General features: G+C 51.4%; 1 protein-coding gene across 4 annotated transcripts; it reads right to left on the bottom strand.

Annotated features, from left to right (window-relative positions):
• Positions 1-60: 60 nt before the first annotated feature.
• On the bottom strand, positions 61-20,917 carry RAB5C (RAB5C, member RAS oncogene family). Of its 4 annotated transcripts, XM_031685539.2 has the most exons (8): positions 20,779-20,870; positions 10,375-10,488; positions 10,207-10,275; positions 4,528-4,782; positions 2,905-3,056; positions 2,579-2,701; positions 1,649-1,742; positions 61-983 (listed from the first exon to the last, which is right to left on the bottom strand). In XM_031685539.2, exons 4-8 carry the CDS (start codon positions 4,691-4,693, stop codon positions 868-870), a joined length of 651 nt encoding a protein of 216 aa, XP_031541399.1. In that variant the 5' UTR covers positions 4,694-4,782; positions 10,207-10,275; positions 10,375-10,488; positions 20,779-20,870; the 3' UTR covers positions 61-867. The 4 variants fall into 4 exon arrangements, with proteins under 4 accessions (XP_031541399.1, XP_031541401.1, XP_072795421.1 ...); XM_031685541.2 differs by lacking the exon at positions 10,375-10,488 and having other exon boundaries at positions 20,779-20,916; XM_072939320.1 differs by lacking the exons at positions 10,207-10,275; positions 10,375-10,488 and adding an exon at positions 16,702-16,807 and having other exon boundaries at positions 20,779-20,881.
• Positions 20,918-21,272: the final 355 nt, after the last annotated feature.

Genomic DNA, 21,272 nt, shown 5'->3' with positions numbered 1-21,272 from the left:
GTAAGCTAGAGAGGATATGGTCTGATAAACTCTGTCAGAGAAAGACAAGACAAGCAGGAGGTCGATCGATCGGCTGACTATATTGACAAGATACTGATTGGTTACATGTTGAAGAAAACATACAATACAAAATACAGAAAAAGTTGGTTCCACACCCTCCCACTCCCACCCTTACCCACCCACTCCCAAATACTCATCATCGTGATTTGGTCAGAACAGGGCTCAGAGCCAGAGGTCAGGGTGACCAAGGACGAGGGGGAAGGGGGCTGTGGGCAATGGGTTCGTGGCTGTCACAATAATGCTGTGGCAATGCTGTGGGTTCTCTCCCAGCTGTGAGTCAGGGGGTGAGGGGGGGCGCTGCAGCCTGATGATGGCCAGCTGAGGGAAAAGCTGCCTCTCCCTTCCCGAGCCCCTATGGCCTGCCCCAACACCCAGAACCAAGCACACTCCAAACACAGTAAGGATATGGATGCTCTTGCTGAGCCCGCTACTCAGCAAGAGGGAAAGAAGGGCAACTGCTCCAACTCCCACCTCCCCATACACAGGGTGGGGGGGAACAGGGGCACGTGGCTACTACTGGCAGAGGAAGAGTGGGAGAGCAGTAGAAAGGGCAGGAAGTGGGAAGAGCAGATCATATATATTAAAAAAGTGACTTAAGACTTAAAATTGAATTAGTATTTGTACAGAAAGGTGCAGGTGGAATAACTCACTCCGGCCTATGATCAAAATGATACGGAGAAATCATGGTGGACCCCTCCCCCTGCCCCCCAAGTGGTGGCCCGAGTCGTTAAGTGCGATTGGTTAGAGTGGATTCCAGTCGGGTCGTTGAGGCGGAGGAGGTGGGGGCAGTGGGCAGGCAAGGGGGGCTCAGTTGCTGCAGCACTGGCTCCGGCTGGCTGGGTTGTTCTCCTGGAGGTCCACGCCTCGGTTCCGGCCCGGAGCACCAGCTGCATTCTGGGGCTCGTTCTTGGGAAGCTTCTTAGCTGTTTGGGAGGGGAGGGGGAAGGTGTGTGTTTGTGGGAGTACCCCAATACTATTCCAAGTCCACAGGGGTACCACCCTGTCAGTGATAACTAACACACTGATGGCTTTGCTTCTATGTGCCAGATGCATTCTGGGTCTTTCAGGAAGCTAAGGCAAAGAGGGGTTAAATAACTTGCCCAAGACCACAGAGTTAATAAGTGGTAGAGCAAGGATTCAAACCCACACAGGATGATTCTAGAGCCAAATGAGCTAAAAAAAAAAAAATCTTAAGAAGTGGTTTGGGGGGATGGTGACATATGTAGAGTTTTATGTGGGCGGTACACTAAAGGGTCAGGAAGTGAAATGGTAAGACTTTGGCCCAGGCTTTAGAAACTTCTGGAGTGCACTACTTACTTATTTACTTATTACTTTATTTTTTAATGGAGGTAACAGGGATTGAACCCAGGACCTTCTGCATGCTAAGCATGAGCTCTACCACTGAGCCATACCCTCCCCACTACCCACTGGAAGTGAACTATTTATATCTGAGAGCCCAGTGAAAACGATTTTATCAAAATATCAAAAATGGTAAAAGATCCGTTGGTGAAAGGACCCCACAGATCTACTGCAGAACAGGAAGCAAGTAATATGCCCTGGGTGGGGGAGGGGAGGAGAGGCAACTTACCTATTGCCATGAAAATTTCATTCACGTTCATTGCAGTCTTTGCTGATGTCTCCATGAACAGCAAACTGTTGTCCTCTGCATAGGCTTGTGCTTCCTGATTTGGAGGTGAGAAAGTAGGTGGGAGGGAAACGCTGACAGTTGGCAGGGGCTGGGGCCCAGGATAAAAATCTTCCCTGATCACAGTGCCTTCTACACAACAGACACAATGCAGGGGTTTTCAGGCCTAGGGCTCTCCTGCTCTGGGTTCCCCACTTCACGTACAGCACTTCTCAGCTCACACACATCAGCAGACGTTTTACTCAGGTCTCCCTAGGCCCATTCTGCCTTCCTGCTCTTCAAAATCACCAGGCTAGGAAATATTGCTAGAAAGTTATCCTACAAACACTCTTGCACATTTGGGCAAAAGTATGTAGATGCTGACCGCAGCACTGTTTCCAGTCTTTTGCTATTACACACAACCTAAATGTCCATCAGGTAGGGACTGGTAAAAAATAAACATACAGCATATAAAGAAAGGGATTCACACACATGTGCATATTTCCAGAAAGATCAGAAACTGTGAGGAACCTGGGGGAGGGAGATTGTTTCTAGGGTTAGAGACCCAAATTTCATCCTATATATCTTCTTGTACTGTTTACAATTTCCTATGTGCACGTATTACATGAAAAAAAGTCTGGCTTTCCACTAAGTTTCATTAAGAAGTCCTTTTACAGAAAAAAATAAGTGGAAGCTTCTGCCATCCATATGCACATACCCCACCACCGCAGCCAACAATCCCTCTAGGTCCAGGCTTGAGCCCTGAGGGGACAGCAGATAAAAGCTCCCTGCTACTGCCCAGTGTAGCCCTTTGCAAAGCTCGAAACGCCTGGGGACGCTGGGGAAGCTGGGTGGAGCTGGCCCATCCTCCCCCAAGTCCGGTCCGTCCCCCACCTGGAACTCCACGGCTCTCTTGCTGGCCAGGTCCGCCTTGTTGCCCGCGAGTGCGATGACAATGTTGGGGCTGGCCTGCCTCTGTAACTCTTTCACCCAGTTCTTGGCCCGTGCAAACGTATCCTGGGGAGACAGGGCCAGAGAATCAGTAACAAGGAGTGGGCATTCTGCCCAGGGCCACTCACTAGAGAAGCTGGAGCTGGCAGAGCCAAGGTGTCTAAGATGTCACCAGCCTAGAGATTCTGGTGAGATACCCCCAACCAGAGGAAATGCACCCACACCCCATTTCAGGAACAAAGGATGGAGAAGCAAGGGGAAATCTTTACTGTGTTGGTGATGTCATAGACCACGATGGCGGCCTGGGCCCCCCGATAGTACATGGGGGCCAGGCTGTGATACCGCTCCTGTCCAGCTGTGTCCCAGATCTCAAACTTGACTGTTGTGTCGTCCAAGCAGACGGTCTGTGTGAGGAAGGCCGCTGTAGGAGGGAAGGCAGTGTTACCAGGTAAGAAGGAGCTCGAGAAGCCATGGATCTGCATGGTGGCACTCAGCCTCTGGTGCTTAGGAGCCTTCTGCTGAAATGGGCACCAAAAGCCCCCAGCCTGGCGCCCACCACTTAGCCCGGCAGGCGGAGCGTGTGCTTTAGTGTATGCACGCAGGCGGGCTGGGGGCTGCACAGGCTTTCCAGACCCACACCAGGCAAGAGCAGGAGAAGGGAAGCCTGCTTGTCCTCAAGCCATTCCGGGAGCGCTCTCTGAAGAGGGCAGCAGCAAGGAGCAGGAGAGGGACAGTCCAGGGGAAACCTGACTCCCAGCACAAAAGGGTGGGCTCACACTCCTCCTCCTCCCTCCCCTCAGAGACCAGTCCCGCGGGAACCTCGCTAGTCCCTCTGTTTGCTCCAGCCCAGGGCTGTCGCTGGCCCTTGGTTTCCCGAGGACACTGTCACTAAGCTAAGCCTGGTGAGCCTGAAAGTACACGCTGTGCTGTGCCAGGCAGAGGCTGGGTGGCCGGCTCCCCACCGCCCGTGTCACCTCCAGGCACGCTGGCTAGCCACCACCCTCAGCTTTGACCTCCACCCATTCTTGATCAGCTTGACCTCCAGGGAACACATGGACCCAATCTTTGGCCTGAGGCAGGAGAACACACAGCATTTGTGCACGTGCTTGAGAGGAGGCGTCTCGGAGCTGGGACTGGCAGGTGGGAGTCCCGGCAGAGGATCCCGGGCAGCTCTGTGTAGGAAGCCGCTGTCCTTGTCCGCTCTCCCCCCACGTCCCCCACCTCACTTCCCCCTCTCCAGCTCCCAACTCGAGTGCTGAGGAGGCAGCAGAAGACTGCTGACACGGCCTGTTTTGTCTCCAGCTGCCTGGAAACCTCCTCCCAACCCATAGGGTAGAGAAAGGATGACTCAAGCCCAGGGTTGGTCCCAGCCCCTCAGGAGTTTGTACTGGCCACTGAGGCAGGAGGCTGAGTCCAGACCCTGACATCCTAAATGCTGAGCACTGGGAAATTAGGCACAGGCTCTGAGCTCCAGAGAGGGTAAAGGTCAGCTTCAGAAACACCAGCCCACTCATGAGGCCATTTCCCCATTCTGGAAAGTGGGGGAGGCTGGGGCAAATGTGCTGCCTGGTAGTGGTGAGAAGAACCCTCAGAGATCCAGACCTAGCCTCTTCCTTCCCAGCTAGTAGAAGGGCCTTACCCAGAGCCCCACAAATACATAATGAGGTGGAACCAGAAGAGGAAGGCAGTTTGACTCCCAGCTAATTCTTACTAGATGCTTGTTGGGACTGTGGCACAGAGACCAGCTGTTTATTCGATTCTAGGGCCCAGATAAGGCAAGTGCTGCCACCCAGGGCTGTTCAGTCTCTGGGCAGTCAGCTTCCCTTGTCCTCAATGCCAAGGCATTTCTTCAGCCTCCCTGAGGCCGCCTCTGCTCCCTTGGACCCACTCACCTCCAATTGTGCTCTCCTGGTACTCATGGAACTGTCCCTTGACAAAGCGGAGGACAAGGCTGGATTTGCCCACCGCAGACTCCCCCAGCAGGACCAGCTTAAACTGACAGATCTTGTTCCCAGCAGCTGGTCCATTGGGTCGCGCTGCACCTCCCCGACCCGCCATGGCCCGTCCCGCTGTCGTGGTACCAGTGAGCGTGGGGGTGGGGGCTGGTACTTTGCAAAGAGGCACTTAGTGGGGAGGGGGGCCTCCAACTGCAAGGGAGAAATCAGAAGTATTGGGTTAGTCCAAAGACTGTCACGCAGTGAGCTCTTCTTAAAGCACAGGTCATTCCCTCCGCCCTCCCTGATGACCTGGCTGACAGCCTCCCCCACCCAACTCCCTGCCCTCTCCCCTAGAAGTTCGGACAAGAGCCTTAACTAGGCTGAACCACACGTCTCTGCCCTCCAACCATCTGACGGTAGAGAAAAGTGGTCTTCCGACTTCAGGCTCACAGTTCTGAGCAAACACACTGACCTGCCGATCCCAAATGTGTACATTCACATACGCGTGCGAGCGCACACACACACACACACACACACACACACACACACAGGAGAGGAATGGGCATATGCCAGCCTGGTGACAGTTAAGTCAACAGGCAACCTGGGGTACCAAAAAATTGCTTAAGAAGACACTTGGATCTAGCTCAACAATGAACTTGCAGTCTGATAGCCAGGATCATAGCCCGCCTCTGTGCAAAGCCAGAGTGGGTGGTGAGACTGACCAGGGCACAGGGAGTCCTGGCAGAAAGCGCCTCAGACAAGAGACAGGTGCGGGGCCAGCCTCGTGGGCACTCAGGAACCAGGGCCTGGCCAGGTGCGAGTTGTTATCAAAACAGCCATTTTGTCCTGCCATCTCCAGAAGGACTGACTGATTTTCTCAGTCTGAGGCTGGACTGTGCACTGGAATCAAAGCCTCATTTCACTCCTTCATCCCAAGCCGCTTCCCCTGGCTCTCTCATTTCTGATGGGCCAGAAGCCTCACACAAATTAAAAAACCAAACACACACAACACCAAACACACACCACAGCCAGCTAGCTCTGCTGGCAGTCAGAACAGCTGCCAGATTTCCCTTTTAAACAGAGACCTCAGTTCCATTCTCCGCTAGCAGAGGCAGAGGGTGACGCAGAAGGAGAACCAGGGGGAGGGATGGGAGGGCGGAGACGAACTTGGGTACCAAGACCTGCTCCCCCAGCAGCTGGTGTTCCAGCACTGACATCTTATTCACTTGGTTAGTGATAGCTTTGGAGGCACAAACTTTTTCTTTTTTTAAAGTTTTGGAACGTCAAAGAATGAGAAGCCTATCTCCAGGAGCCTCCAGAAGACTCACACTAAAAGGTATCAGAACAAACACAGAATGTTTTATAAACGAGCACTGTAAGTATCATGTCCTAAACACTGAACCTAAGCTGGGAGGAAAAGGTTTTGAGGAGAATGCCCTTCACAGAATGGAGTCTACACGGGGGGGGTCTTTGGAGCTGGTGTCCAAGGACAGCCTCGACCTGGCCCTGAGCGCAGGGAGCGTGTTCCCTGACGGTCAGAGGACAGGGTGTGAATGAAGAAGGGGATGTGTGTGGGAAGCAATGGTCTGTGCTCATGCAAGAAGCGGGCACAAAGGGCTTGCTTTGTGCAACCTCAAATCGTTTCTTCACGTCCAAGTTCTCCCAGCAACTCATTTAAAAAGTGAGCTTCAGGAAGAGTGATTCACTAACCAGGAACAACAGTTTCCTTTCTGGATAGCACCAAAGGAAAAGAGGCTTGAAGTGGGGGCCACCTCTGCCCCGAGAGGACAAGGAAGGAAATATGGGGGAGGAATCTCAATTAGTGACCAGAAATGCCAGTTTGGAAATATTTTATAGTTTAAGATGCTTTCTCTTTGCAGCCCAGTCAGTGATGCTGGCCAGGCTCTACACCACGACTCTCGAGGTGACGTCTGTGCTTTGGACTTCTCTGCTGCCCTCCTCTCAACGCTCCAGACAAACAGGGAATTTCGAGAGCACTCACCAAATGAACTGACTTTCAGAGACAGCTAGCATTTACTGAACAACCACACAACCATCACCTCCTTTAAGCCTGAAACCCATCTCCCATTTTTCAGATAAGTAGTGTGCCACTCGTGTTAAGCGTCCTGCTCAAGGCCATCCAGCCCATGGTGACCAAGCCTGAACACCCACCGATCCCCCTGCTGTGGGAAGAACCATGGAGGCAACGCCCACCCTCTGTCTTTGGTTTCGGGCTGCTGGGTGAATGAAACTCTCTTTTTGTGGCAGCAGCTTTGCTGGCCCAGCAAGGGCTGGCTCCGGCTGACAGTCACAGTGATCTTGTAGTCGCTGAGTACTCCCACCAGTGGGAGGAGACACCCAGGGCCAGGCTGGGTGACAGCAACAGAGGGACACCACAGTGGAATTACAGGTTGGTTATTACTAGGAATCCACATGACACATAGTCTTGGCCAGGTAACAGAGTGTGGCTGGGGCAATGGAGAGGGAGGTAGGAACAAGCGGGGAGAAGGGAACAGAAGATGAGGACCCTGGTTCCAAGAAAACCAAAGCAGCCAGGGCTGAGAGCGACTGGGGTGGGGCACCCACAAGTCAAGGAAAATAGAGGTAACATCTAAATCTTGTCCCTATCAAACCAGTGGGCTTCCAAACCTGCCCAGACAGAACTTGACTTTTCTAACAAGCCAGAAGGAGAGACAAATAACTCCAATGCTGTGGTTCTCAACCCTGTCTGCATGACAAAATCACCTGTGCAGCCAGGCTCCGGAGGTTCCAATGAAGGTTTGGAGAAGAGCCTGGCATCTGCATTTTTTAAAGTGCTGCAACTGCTCTGCCTGGCACAAACTGGCTGGTGCCATGTTCTGCCTGGATGCTGGGACCGCCTTCCAGAGACACCTGGGCAGGCACACACAGCATTTTTTTTTTAAATGGCCTGTTGCCTCATGGTTTTCCTGGCCCTGCTTGGTGATCACATGAGCAGAGGTGCTGAACCTTCCTGGACAATAAAGCACGGAAGAAGCTGATACTGCTGTGAAGGGCACACGGAGACATGGGGGTGCCTAACACAGGCAAAGGCCACCCCCAGAGCCCCAGAAAGCTTTACGCCCCCCCTTCCCAAGACTGGGAAATTGGAGATGTACCCTCCACCCCAGCACGCTTGGTAAAGGTGAATTCACTGAACTAGCCTGCTGTCTCGGGGAGGGAATCCCACTGTGAGAATCTTTCCTCCTGAACCAGCAGTTAGAATTACCCACAAGTGCAGTCAAGTGATGGAATTTTAAATGAAAATGGCACAGTAGAAGTCTTCTTTCAGACAAAAATCCAATTCTCTTTAAGAGTTAAAGTTGTGCTCAAAGTTTCTTGCACGATACAGAATAGACCAAAAAAAAAATTTTTTTTTAAACCAGTTTCTCCAGCACCAGGAAAATCTAGGAGTGGGATGAATTTCCTCCTGGATATGTTCATGAAGCTGCTGAAATGGGTAGCACTTCAGACCCTAGCAAGGGCCTCTCCTTGCACACTCCAAATCAGAACCCTGGTTTGTTCAGAGGCCATGAGAACCAGCAACACTCCCAACCCCACATCCTCACGGGAAATGGGAGAGAACGTGAGGATGGAGCACCCTATGCCTTTCCCCACAGGGCACATGCAAGGGCAGAAGGCATCCGAGCTCTGAAACATTCTGGTCAAGGAACAGGCATAACAGGCATGTGCCCCGGCCTTTCTGGGGCCACAGAGGGAGACACAGAGGCAAAAAAAGCAGGGCGCTGCTCTTCCCCGTTCCGGGCACTACAGCTCAGTGGGTCTCAAACTTCTTTCCATTAGAATCACCAGGGGCGTTTAGAAAATAAGCCTGACCACTGAACTAGAGTCTCTAGCGGTGGAGTCTAGAGATCAACGTTTTAAATAAGTGACCCAAGTGATTCTACGCGGCTGTTTTAAGCAGAAGAGCTGCAGCCGACACAGGAAGGAGGGAAGGACGTGAGAGACAGATCTTGGCACCCCAGAGATCAGCACCGTGGACAATACAGGTGGATCAGGCTGGGGGTGAGGGCTGGCTCCTGGCTTCACTCACACCTGAAGCTTTCTCCAGGATACGCCAGCTGCTGCTGGAATGTCGCCCCTCCCCCAGCCTCCTCTAGAAATTTCCACCTTTCAATTCTCTAATCCATGAAGTCACCCACTTCACACTCTCTGTCCTTTCTGGTAAAGAGTGAGCAATTCCAGCTGATGGGTCTCTCGTGCTTCCTGTTTGCTTCAGAGACTTCCTCTGGCTGACAGTCCCAGTACAGCTTGGAGAGTGAGTTGATTAGGGAAACCAATCAGATTTTGTTTTGGCCAGAGGCTGGGCCGAGACACTAGACTTGCTCACTGAAGGTTGGCCTGCGGGGGAGAAGTGCTGACAACCCAGTGGCCCTGTTCAGGGCCCCCTGGAGGTGGTTCTGGCCAGTGACTCTTGAGCTACACTTCACTCTGGATAAAAGCATTCCCGAATATTCAGCACTGTGAGAGCTGGGCAAGAGGACAGGAGAAGCAACGTGTTAGCTTAAAGAGAACAAAAGAACAAATCAAGGGGCATAGGAGAGCTCATTGGGCTCAAAGGCTAAGGTGGAAGACATTAAAAAGCTCAGATAGGATTTACCCATAGACTCAAGAACACAGCTCCTTCTCAAAGGCAAAAACCACCACTTTCGGCACCCAGGACCAGAGGGCAGGCTCACAGCAAGACCACCCAGGCCTCTAGCAGGCTGCAGACTCAGCAGAAAGAACTGGAAACAGCACAAGCCAAGAGCCACATGCGGTACCCACACCCTTTCCCAGCACAACTAGCAGGTCAGGACTTGGGAGACCAAACTGGGTTTGGTTAAAGCCTGGCTCCACTGTTTATTAGCTGAGTGACCTTGGCCAAGGCCAACAAGTGACCGCTGTCTGCTTCAGTCCTTTATCTACAAAATGGTACTATTTAACACCAATCACATAGGGTTATTGTAAAGGTTAAATGAAACAACGCATGGTGTGCATGGCACGGTATTTGAAGGTGAAGTTCTAATGAATGGTAGGGTTATTCTACTACCTAGAGTCTGACTCACTAGTTTTCAAAGCTCAAAACTCCTCTTTACAATTGCAGAGGAGATGAAGGTGAGGCAAGGGGACCTGCCCAAGGTCACAGCCAGGTGGTGGCAGAGCCCAAGCCCAGGGCTCATAACCCCAGTAAGGCTCCCCTAACCTGGGTTAGAAAACCCAAGAATATTAATAATGTCATTACATCCACTAAGAATAAGGGGGCCACTACCTTTATGTATGCTTTCATAAAATATAGCTTTTAACTACGGAAAAAGGAGTTTGTACCTTTTCACACTAAAAAACACACTGCTGGATGGAAAAGTCCTATATCTTGATTTGGGGGGTAGATCAGAGTAAAGACAATCAAAAAGATGATGCCTAAATTAGAAGAGGACCAAAAGAGAACAAAGCTACCCAAACAAATAAGGGGCAAGCTAGCAGGATTCAGCACAAACAAATGTGACTGCTGCATATATATTATGAATATATTTATTGTTTGTACTTAACTGTGGGCTAAAGAATTTTAAAGTGGTTTAAAGCCTCGTGATAGTAAGAAGAGAAGCCGATGCTTACGTCTTTTCAGTGGGGAGAAAGGTTACAGCGGTGTGATGCTCTGCTCTCCCCAGCCAGTCCAGAGAGTATCTGCAGAGGGAAAGGGGTTTAGGAGTGGAATTAAAGAGAAGGGTGTCTTCCCATGGGACCAGGACTAGGGAATTGCCATGCAGAGGGCCCGTGTCTCACCTGGAAAGTGTAACAGAAGCCAGTAGCTTAACAGCCCAGGTTGAGATTTGGGAAGAATGCTGATGGGGTGTGTCAGGCCAGGGCTGGGCTCCTCATCCCACTAGTAAGTAGGGGCTGAGGGGAGATGGCAACAAAAGAGAAAGGGGATGCTGCCTTTACACAGCCACAGCAAGATGACTTCCTTTCCACAGAAAGGGAGGCACATCATCCCAGAGGGGAACTCAGAGTGAGCTGGGTCCCCTACCACTGGGACAGGCCCTTGAATCTGCCCCAGCCCACCCAACTCCCTTTACTGGGAGCAGTTCCATTTCACTCCCCTTTCAACAATTAAGAGCCTTCTGGGGCTGAGTGCCTACACTCCTGCACCACAGGGAGGCCCTGATGGAGTCTCCAGAGCCACAACTGAGGCCACTCCACTAACACCTGCCAGAGTGGCCAGTGTGCAGGGTCACCAAGAGACGCAAACCCTGGATACACAGGACTTCACCACTGTGAACCTGGAGCCATGCCAGGAGCAGCCAGGACAGAGCACGGCTGCTCCTGCAGTGTTCTCCCTTGTGCGGGAAGACCTGCAGTGTCACTCAGCACAGATGCCGGGCAGAAATGGGTGGAGGTCACCCTGGAGGGACAGACCCCCGGCTCCCTGGGGCCCTGCCCCAGCAAGAACACCGAGAACTCCTTTCCTGATCTCCAAGATGCTTTCTCAGCTCTCGATAACAGATGGGCTCCCTGGAGAGGCGGAGAGAAGCAGAGTCAGCGCTAACTTTCGGGCCAAGGATGGAAACCTCCAGGCCCCCTCTTCCTGTGCTCACGGGGAGGAAGGCTGCTGTGGGGCTGGGGGACAGGGGGCGAACTCCATGGATCTGCTGACATAGACTGGCCGGTGTGGTCGCCTGGACCATCTGTGGGCAGGCCCCAGGGTCCAGGGGCAGCTCTACGACTCTCATTCACTGGCCCACTGGCCAGAAAGGAGCTGGGCGCTGGGTGGCACCAGGCAAGGCTCATCCTGCCAACTGATTCTAAGAGGCACTGGAGGCCCTTGGCCCCACCACTGTCATTCCTAAGCAACTATTGTCCGGAAGAGGGCCTGGCCTCCAACTCAGCACGCCTCAGCCAGCAAGGCTGGGACAGACTCTCTGGCCCCACAGAGGGTAGCCCACTAAGAGGCCTTAAGCAAAAGCTCCATTTGAAGTCTGGCACTTTCTGTGGCACAAATCCACACATGCGTCCAAGGACAGGGCATGGAGGAGATGGGACCAAGGCTGTGTGGTAAGCTCCCGCCCAAACCCCGCCCAGCTCTCCACCTGCCAGTGCCAGCTGGAATGCAAAGGAGAGAGCCAGCCAAGGCCCAGCTTCTCCCCTGGTCCCAACCTATACCTGCCATCGTCCCCAGGATGGAGCATGAGTCAAGGGGAAGCCAGCCAGAATGGGTGTAGAACACCAGCTGCCCCACAGGCCTCACAATTACTGTGTGTGATTTGCAGTTACTATTTACTTAGACTGTTCCAACTGGGACCTCAACAATGCAGGGCCCATCTTCCCCTCTGCCTCGAGGTCTCAGCAAGGGCCAGGAGTACCAGCCAGGACAGCTGCTGCCCTAAGGCCCAGAAAGATGCCAAGAACCTCTGTTGAAAGTCAGGGTCATCAGCAGCACCTGTTCATCGAGCTACTCTTACCAACAACTGACATCTCTCACAAACCCTTCCTGTCTTTACATATAAAACAACAAAAACAAAAAGCCAGTTTAAGTCACTGCCTCTTTGCTTTGCCCTCAGCTTCTAAACAGAGGGCAGAGGGCAGAGGTCATGTTTCAGAGGAGAGCAGGGAAAAGAGAATCAGGTATCAGATCTAGCAAACCAAATTCCTTTTGCTCAGACACCACACACACTACGGTCAGAGGCTGCGCAACGAACATGAAACAAGGTCAAAGTTTCCACTGTGGGATCTGAGGGACGATGGCTGCTCTCAGGAGCCTAGGGGTCAAGGAACGATGTTTTAGGCTGACTTTTTCTTTCTCAATTTTTGTCGAACAGAATGTAGAAGGGCACCGAGTGAGGAAATCAGGCAATGCACAGGTCTTAACAGGTTTCAATGAATGAATCACTCAACTACTTCATGGCCCCAAACTTTCACGACTGTCGTAGGTGGCAAGAGGTTGGAGAACGTGGGGGCTTGAGCATTGGGAATGAGAAAGAGAGAGAAACTAAGGGCATTGTTGCAGGTGAGAAAGATCATGCTACAAAACTCTCAAAGGCTGACTACGGGTTTCCCTTTGTTTTAACAGCACACAGCATCAAACCTGACACACAGTAAGTGCTCATAAATGTGGTGAACCCAGCCTGCAATGCAGGCCCGGCCTGGTTGTTTGGCAAGTGAGTGGTGTAGTGGAAGGCTTCAATGCACATCCACCTGCCAGGCAGTTCCAATCCCCTGACAGAGCCACAGCCCCATGGAAGAGACTCCTCACCACCCCAGATGGGACCTCTTAGGTTCCTTCTGCATAGGGGTTAAGAGCACATGTGCTAGAGGCAGGCAAACTTCAGTTCAAGTCCTGGAGCCACCACTTCCTAGGGTGACTCTGTGTTGTGTCACTGACCCACCTCCTCACATGTAAAATAGAGAGGTTAGTACCACCCATCTCCCAGGGTTGCTGGGAAGAGGACGCACAGAAGACTCTCAGCAAAGGGCCTTGGCTCAGAGTGAGCTCTCAGTAAGCATTCAAGGGTGGAGAAGCCCCTGCCCCTCCAAGTCCCTATGAAGTGGATTCCACGATGGAACGTTCAAAGACTATTTATTCATGCATTGCTTTTGCTTCAGTTGCCCTGGACCCCGTTTGTCAGTGCCCCCCATTTGGAGAGAATGTGGAATAGGACAACTACTACGGTCTGAATGTTTGTGCCCCTCTCTCAAATGCCTTGTTGAAATGCTAATTCCCACTGTGATGGTATTTGGAGATGGGTCTTTGGGAGGAGAGGCCATGATGGCAGAGCCCTCATGACTGGGATACATGCCCTTTTAAAAGAGGCTCCTGAGAGCTCCCTTGCCCCTTCCATCATGCGAGGACACAGCAAGAAGTCGGCAGTCTGGAAGTCGGCAGTCGGCAACCCGGAAGAGGGCCTCCACCCAAACCCAACCATCCTGGCACCCTGATCTTGGACTTTCAGCCTCCAGAACTGAGAAGTAAATTTCCTTGTTTACATGCCACCCAGTCTGTGGTATTTTGGTATAGTAGCCCAAACAGACTAAGACAACTTCCAACAGTGCCGTAGAAAAAGGACCAGATCACAACTAATGTCCTAACAACAACCATAACCTTGTATTCTCTGGAGACTGGCTTCCAAAGCCACAAGAATGGAAGGTGGGGAGGATCAACACCATCCAGAAAAATCAACACTGAGTTAAAGCCCCCAACCAGGCAAACCATAGACTCTTGGGGAAAAAAAAAAAGCCCCACAACACAAAGCATCTTAAAGCCCAAATGCTGCTCCTTCCATCTCAAAGCCTCTTTCAGGAAAGGGAAGAAGTAGTTCAGTTGTGGAGGGGGGGAGGGGACAGGACTAGGACAGCTGACAAAGACATCAGAGTTCCTTTTAAAAAACCAGGCTGTGACTGCTAGAGGTTTGGAAATTGGTGTCATTAATTACCACAGCCTTCGGAGCAGCTAAGAGAGCAATTTGATGACTAGGACAGCAGCCAGGGTTAGGGAGGCCACCCACACCCTCCCCCATGCCTGGAACGCTTCTGACAGAACCACCTGAAGGGGACACACACGGAGCTATGAATAGAAGGCCAGAGGCTTGTAAACCAACTCCTGTTAACATCCCAAGTTAGTGTTTCCAGCAGGGCTCAAGTTACACATCTTCAGAGGGATGACAGTACAATGGAAGGATTTAAGCTACTCAATGATTCAGGATCACAGCTCAAAGTGACAGCCTGCCCTGAGCCTGCCTGGAGCCATAAACCCTGGCAGCCCTCCCCAGGCGGTGGTCCCTTTTTGAATGGCAGCAAAAGAATGCTGGCCAGGACCACATGGACTCTCCTAAAAGACCCAGAGTCCTGGAAGGTATGGATAAAGGACTTAGCACCCGAAATACAGGACGATTATGTCATCTTCCAAACTGGACAGTAAACTCCAGAGTAAATACCAAATCTAATCATTTTTGCATCAGTTGAAAGCCTCAGGCAGGGGCAGGAGAAGTATGGAGAAGCAAAAGCCTGCTGCTGGGGTCAGCTCTCAGGACTCTCCCGGTGTGGATTTCCCTGGTGCACCTCCACCTTACCTACCTCTGGAAGCTGCAACGACTATGACTACCCATCAAAGAGAGAAACGACTTGAACCTGTCCACATGACTCCATACCAACATACTTCAGAGGAAGTGTTTGCTACAAAGGGAGTGGCCCTGGGGAGACAGCTGATTCTAGGACCGGGGCAGGAAATATACAAGGTAAGCCTGGAGTATGCTGTAGTGCCCAAAAGTAAGAAGTGCTAACAAAAATGAAGACCCAAAAGCCCCTAAGTGATGGGGTAGGCCAAAAGAGCTCCCAGTGACCAAGATGGAACAATTTGAACAGGAAAATAAAATGGTATTAGATTATAAACCAAAGTGTAAAATAAACACCCACAAGTCCATACTGATAAAAAAAAAAACTGACTAAATAAATAGGGGAGAATAGACAAATCTTTCATGTACAAGAATTCCAAATAACTCATGTAGATACTCTGCCTTCAAGGAGAGAAGCATAACTCCCCCCTCCTTAAGTGTGGGCCACACAGAGGGCCTTCCTTCCAAGGACAGCATGAAAGGGGGAGGGAAGACGGTAACTTTACAGTGGAGGGAGAGCCTGACAAACATCATGTCAACCGGGTGACCAAGGCAATGCTAAGTCATGGCGACAGTACGCACCTTTGATATGACAGGGTAAGGATGTCACTTTACCCCTCTGGTCTTCCTTCCGAAAACCCATAGCCCCAGCATAACCATGAGAAAAACATTAAACAAATTTCAACTGAAAGGCAAGCTATAAAATGTCTGACAGCACTCCTCCAAACTATCAAGGTCATCAAAAACAAGGAAGGTCTAAGAAACTGTCTCAGCCAAGAGGAGCCTAAGGAGACATGACAACTAAATGAAACGTGGTGTCCTGGATGGGATCCAGGAACAGAAAAAGGACACTAGGTAAAAACTAAGGAAATCGGAATAAAGTATGGACTTCAGTTAGTAATAATGTATCATAATTGGTTCATTAATGTACAATACTAATATAAGATGTTAGTCACAGTGGAAACTGGGTGTGGGGGGTTGTGGAGAAAACTCTACCTTCACAATTTTTCTGAAATAGTTTTTTTTTTTTTTTTAAAGGCAGTGGCTCATCTTGTGACAAAATGAGATCCAAGGAGCCTGGTTACTTTATAGTCTGGTTCACAGAGACAAGTTAACTTTACATGAGGCTGGGCTGAGGGGTGTGCCAGGAGGGGGTTGGTGGGATCCACATCAATAGTCTCAAGGTGAGCGAGGATAACACTCAAATTCCGCAGGCACAGGGCAGGGGAGTTTCATGGCCATCCCCGTGGACTATACAAGGGAGGGCTGCTCTCACTGCACACGGTCTAAACTGCTGCTGGCACCACTTTCTTAAGCCCACCCTCACTCAAGAATGAGCCCTGTGCAGATGTGCCAAGTAGAACCCAGGGACCAGCACTGAGTTCACGTCCACAGACCCTGGCCAAGTCCTGACCTAGGGCCAGTGCTGCCTCACCACACACAGCTGCAGAGGCACAGCGGCCAGGTACACATGCACTGGAAGGTGGTCAACAGGACTGCAGGCGGCCAAAGTTGTGCCTGCGCTCCCCATGAAACCCGGCACTAGATGCTGGACAGGGAGCTTTGGAAAGTTCTACCCTCTGGAAATTTAGTTGGTGACCTGTCTCTGCCCCCTCTATCGTCTGTACTGTAACATTCATCCTGTTTACCTGTGTGCTCTCTTATCTGTGAGCAACTTTGTGGAGGATGGATGAAGAAATGGCCCAGGCTTTGGGACCAGATGGATGTTGAATGTGAATCCCAGGTTCACCACATCCAAGCCGTGTGACCTCAGGAAGCGCATGTTAGAGGAAATGGGCCAGCATCTGCTTCAACGGCACGTGTGAATGTCTGCCCTTTCCTTTGACAACCACAGTGGGAGCGCCTACCATGCTCGGTGCCATGAGAGAACTGGATGTGGAGATAAGACAGGACATGATCTGTGCCCCTTCGAGGCTCATACACTAGACAAGGAGGCAGACAAGGAGCAGAGACAGGAAAGCACAGGGAAGAGAAAAGCCCTCACCCTACTTCCACGAAGGGAAGGCTTCAAAGAGGAAGTGACGTTCCAGCTGAGCCTTGAGAGTAAAGTTGGGAGATGCTGCTCCTAGGCAGGTGAGCTGAAGAGGCTTCTAGGCGGAGGGAAGAGCACACAGTTAGCCCAGGGACAGGGCAAGGAGGGATCCAAGCAGTCTTTCCGTTCTGACCCATGCTCTGTCACTCACTAGGGAATTCCCCACCAGAACCTAGGGACTGAACGCAATACCTTCCTCCCGGGGATTAAAGGAGTCAGTACATGTGAAGGGCTCAAGAGAATGCCTGGTACATAGTAAGCAAAGCTCAAAAAGTTTAGCTTTTATTCGTATTGTTGTTCCTATACACAGGAGATGGGGACACTTACTCTGAAAATTAATATTTTATAGTACCAAGTTATTAATGCAGAAGACTCCTGAAGAAACACTCCAGCTCTCCTCTGCCGAGGCTCTTGAAAGAAGCTATTACCTGGATTGGGGCACATCCTAGTTTACAAATCCTACGTGAATCAGTTCTTCTCCAATGGCCCCAACAAAAATACCCCTGACTCAAGTCAGGGGAGAGAAAATGCAAAACCACATGAATCTGGGAATCGAACCCAAAGCAGCCTGCTGCAACCAAAATATTGTCCTCAAGTTTCCTGTTTTAGCTTAAATTGATGCAAACTTTGGATCCCAATCTATAATAAATCCGGGATTGTTTTAGTATGAAAATGGTTAAAACTGAGTAAGACTGAAATGCGTAGAAGATGCAAAGACCTCACTAGTCTATGACTCTGATTATCCACTGGGTCTGAGAACCCTAGTGGGAGTAGCACAATCATAGCCCTAGCATTCTCTTCTGTAAAATGGGAATACAACCCACATCAATTCTGTTCACCACCCATGAAACCAGACAACATGAGAAACCACGCAGCAAAGTACCAGGTGTCACAGTGACAACTGGCAGAAATGTGAATGAGAATTCCAGGGATGAATTACATGCGATGTATCTTCAATACCCCATGCACCTTGTGAGTATCTATTCTGTGCCAGGGGATGGACTAGCTTCTTTATCCTTTGTTTCTAATTCGGCAAGATAGTTTGTATCCCCATTTTAGTGGAAGAGAGGCTCAGAGAGGTTAAGTAACAAGCCCAAGGCTAAGCAACTGGTAAATGGGGGGCTCCAGATGACAGCTCAGGTCTGGTTGACTCCAAAGCTCTCGTGCCTCCCACCCCACTGCTTCTCTGTTTACCATGCAAGGATTAGAGGAAGAAGGGTCTTCATAAGATGTATTTACTTGGTGGGGCTGGAATTAAAATTTCTGACCCTCCTCTGTATTGCCATGGAAATTCTAGTGAAAGGAGCCCCTGGTGGACAGCCATGTTCTTCCCACCTGCAAGCAGCAGGCAGCACCAAGGGGGAACCAGGGGACAAGACAAAGGCCAGCTCTGAGCCCTTCACCCTACCCAGAGGGACCCCTGAGTCCAACCACTTTTACTTTCATTTTCTAGCCATCATGACTTTCAGGTTCTCAAGAAATTAATGGCATGCAGATGTTAGCAAATTCTAGGGCCCTGAAGAGTACTGACTTGGGATTCATAACTGCCATGGTCCCTAGAGGCAGAGGAGAAAGAGGACAAGAGGTGGGGGGGGGGCGGAAGCAGAGGAGTGCCCGTGCTGAGGAGGAATGGTACAGGGGCTGCACTTGGGCCACTGCCTGCTTACCCGCATGTTCATTCCTTCCACAAACAGACCAAAGGACAGCCCGCTATTCGGGAAGAGGTGGCACATCTAATTCTAAATTCCAAGCCCCAGCTCTACCATTTTCTAACTGTATGATCTAAGGAAAGCTACTTAAATTCCTTTAGCATCATCTCCAAAGTGGAGATACAATTCCCACTATCTCCCAGGACTCTGGTGAGGAACATGTGTGAAACGAACCTGGCAATTTTAAAATAATTTATAAAAATAAGCTGTCATCAACTTTCTATACGATAAAGCCAGAAAAAGGCCCACTGGTTGTTAAGAGGCAAGAGAGGAGAGGAAGGGTATCAGAGGGGAGGGGCTTCTGTCCCACGCAGAGCCCTCCCTCTCTCTGCCAAGTACTGTCAGATCTCTGCTTGGACTCTAATCTCCGGATGCCAGAAGTGGCCGCCTAACCACCTGGGGCACTGGTGCCTTCAGTCTCTCTGAAAGTAAGAGCTTCTTCTTCGAAAGCTTGCTTCAGAATCAGAGCTAGGAGACCACGACCTGATAAGGAAGGCCGGCCAGCCTCATCCTGGGATTCCCATACAGTTCCAGAAACTACAGACAGCCCACGACTGAGGAGGTAGGAAGTTCAGTCAGAGACCACTGGTCAGTAAGCAGTCAGGCCTCTGTGGCCCTGCCCCTCAGAGGCAGAAGCTGACCAGATTAGAGAACCAAAATTGGAGGCAAAGTCTCCAAAGACCCTCCAAGGAAGTCCACCTGGAGAGAGCTTATGATCTGACTGTTGACCCTAACATGGAAGGTTTTTTTTGTTGTCCGATAAAGAATGAAATCAGTGCATCCCAGGGCTAGCTCAAAACTTTGCAGGAGTCAGACACTGGTGACTGTCCAGAGGAGGTCAAAAAGACCTCAAGGCAAAACAATTTTAGCACTTGTAAGTAGCATCCAAGGGCAGTAAAGGCGGCCCAGAACACTGAAGAGCTACAGAAATTCTCAAAGACCGCATGGCCTTCCCTCCCTTCCTCCACTGTAGATAGCAAGGGTCAGTCACGGCCTCAGAGTCAGGCTGCTCTCATTAAGGTACAGTCTCTGGCCTGTACTTTGGCCACATAACAAAGAACCTCCCAGCTTGGTGTGAGACAGCAGCCATTTCACACACCTAAGTCCCAAGCAATGGACAAGGATCAGATGTCAGTACAGGCTGTCTCGGAAAAGCTGGGGGGAATCAGCACTTTCTGGCATGTGTGTGAACTCCTTGGGCTACAAAAATCAGCACATTAAGAACCCAAAGGTGCCACGGTGATCTCAACTTAATCCTCTGTAATCTACAGTTTATTTGATCAAGCCTAGAAGGGAATGGAGATAGACCCTGGGACTAGAAGTGGTGTGACCTGTTGATCAGGGAGGTGAGTGTGTGTGCTTAGGGGTGGGAAAGAGATAGCCTAGGACTCTTCAATTCCAGGCTCCTTCTTTTTGGTCTTTTTCCTTCTCTCTAAAGACGAACAGACAGCAGTCCCAGGAGAAGCAGTCCCTCTGAGGCAGCCTGGAAACCACTCACGTGCTCTGGGAGGACAGGGCTGAGACTGGAGCAAGGGGGGAGGAGGAGGGGGGAGAGAAGATAATGAATGGGCAGATCTACCCTGATCTGTGATCTGTAGCTAGGATTGAGCAAACCTCAGCTAAACTGTTCAGAGGCAGGAAAAGGGAGACTCTCAAAGAACAACACAACTAGAGAACAACATAACTATAGAGAGCAACATAACTAGAGGACAGGGCTGGGGGCAGAGGAGCAAGACAAGGAGAAGACAGCTCATTCCTAAACAGTGACCCAGACTTTAAACTCTGCGGAGCTCCTGGGTGGCTCTCTGGCTTGAGGAAAGAGAGGAAGTAAGGAACTGAGGGAACAGTCTCCCCCAGGACCCCCACCCCCTCCCAACCCAGCCCCAGGAAATCGAGATAAAATTCTTCCAGGGCTGCAGGGACAACTGTTTTTGTGGAAAGGGGGTAAGGAAAACGGCGACAGACAACACTCCTGGCTATCTCTAAAAGAGAAGAGGGGCCGGTTCCTTCACACCTGACGAAGATTTCTCCAATTTTGGGAGCAGAGGGAGAGGAACTTAGCGTCTCTCCCTCCCACAACCGAACTAGACAGGCTAGGGGAGAGCCACAGGGGTTTCCCAAGGTTCACAAAGGTCAGGTAAGGGAAGGAAAGAAGAGCCACCCCCTCTTTGGCTCGACGCCTGGGGAGCCCCTTAAAAGGGGGCTACGGGTCGGGGGAGGGGACAGTATCCCCCTAAGCCGGGGCTGGGCGGGAGGTAGGGCTGCCCGGGAGAGGCTTCATCGCGAGGGAGACACTGGGTCCCAAGACAGGCACACTCACGGCGGCTCCGGGGCGGCGGCGTTACTTGGGCCGGGGCTCGGACAGGCTCCGCTCCTCTCCCCCCGGCGGTGTCCCAGGCTCCGGCCTCCACTTCCGCCTTTCAGCCGCTCCGGATCCGGATCTCCACCTCCGACCCGCCCCTCAATATTCCCAGGTGACTGACAGGGCTGAGAAACCAATGAGAGGCACTCTTGGCCGACTCACAGGCGGTGCCCGCGGTGGGGAACGGGAGAGGCGGGAGTGCGCGCGCAAGGGACGGCGGGACTTGTAGTTCCCAGCGCTGGGAGGAGCCGCCGGCCGCCTGGGACTTAGGCTTAGGGTGGAGTCGGCTGCCGGCGAGGCGGAGCCCGACCGGGAACTTTTTAAGGCCGGGCCTGCGGGCCGCGTCATCGCGGGTTCCAAGCGGCCCGAGGGGAGGCAGGTGGCTGAGCGTTGCAAGACGGCTGAAGGCTGTAATTGAGAGAGGAAAATCATGGTGTGAATGAATATGCATT

This window comes from Vicugna pacos, chromosome 16 (assembly GCF_048564905.1).
Source record: "Vicugna pacos chromosome 16, VicPac4, whole genome shotgun sequence".
NCBI classification, from domain to species: domain Eukaryota; kingdom Metazoa; phylum Chordata; class Mammalia; order Artiodactyla; family Camelidae; genus Vicugna; species Vicugna pacos.
The sequence above is the reverse complement of the archived record's forward strand: the minus strand, read 5'-3'. Positions and strand labels throughout refer to the sequence as shown.

What these genes read in the sequence shown, in the direction of transcription:
- RAB5C (XM_006199242.3), bottom strand. Translation starts at nt 4,693, where the DNA reads ATGGCGGGTCGGGGAGGTGCAGCGCGACCCAATGGACCAGCTGCTGGG. An exon ending in AGAGAGCCGTGGAGTTCCAG is followed by an intron (nt 1,743 to 2,578) that starts GTGGGGGACGGA and finishes CCTCCAAATCAG; the next exon opens with GAAGCACAAGCCTATGCAGA. An exon ending in TGAAATTTTCATGGCAATAG is followed by an intron (nt 984 to 1,648) that starts GTAAGTTGCCTC and finishes CCTCCCAAACAG; the next exon opens with CTAAGAAGCTTCCCAAGAAC.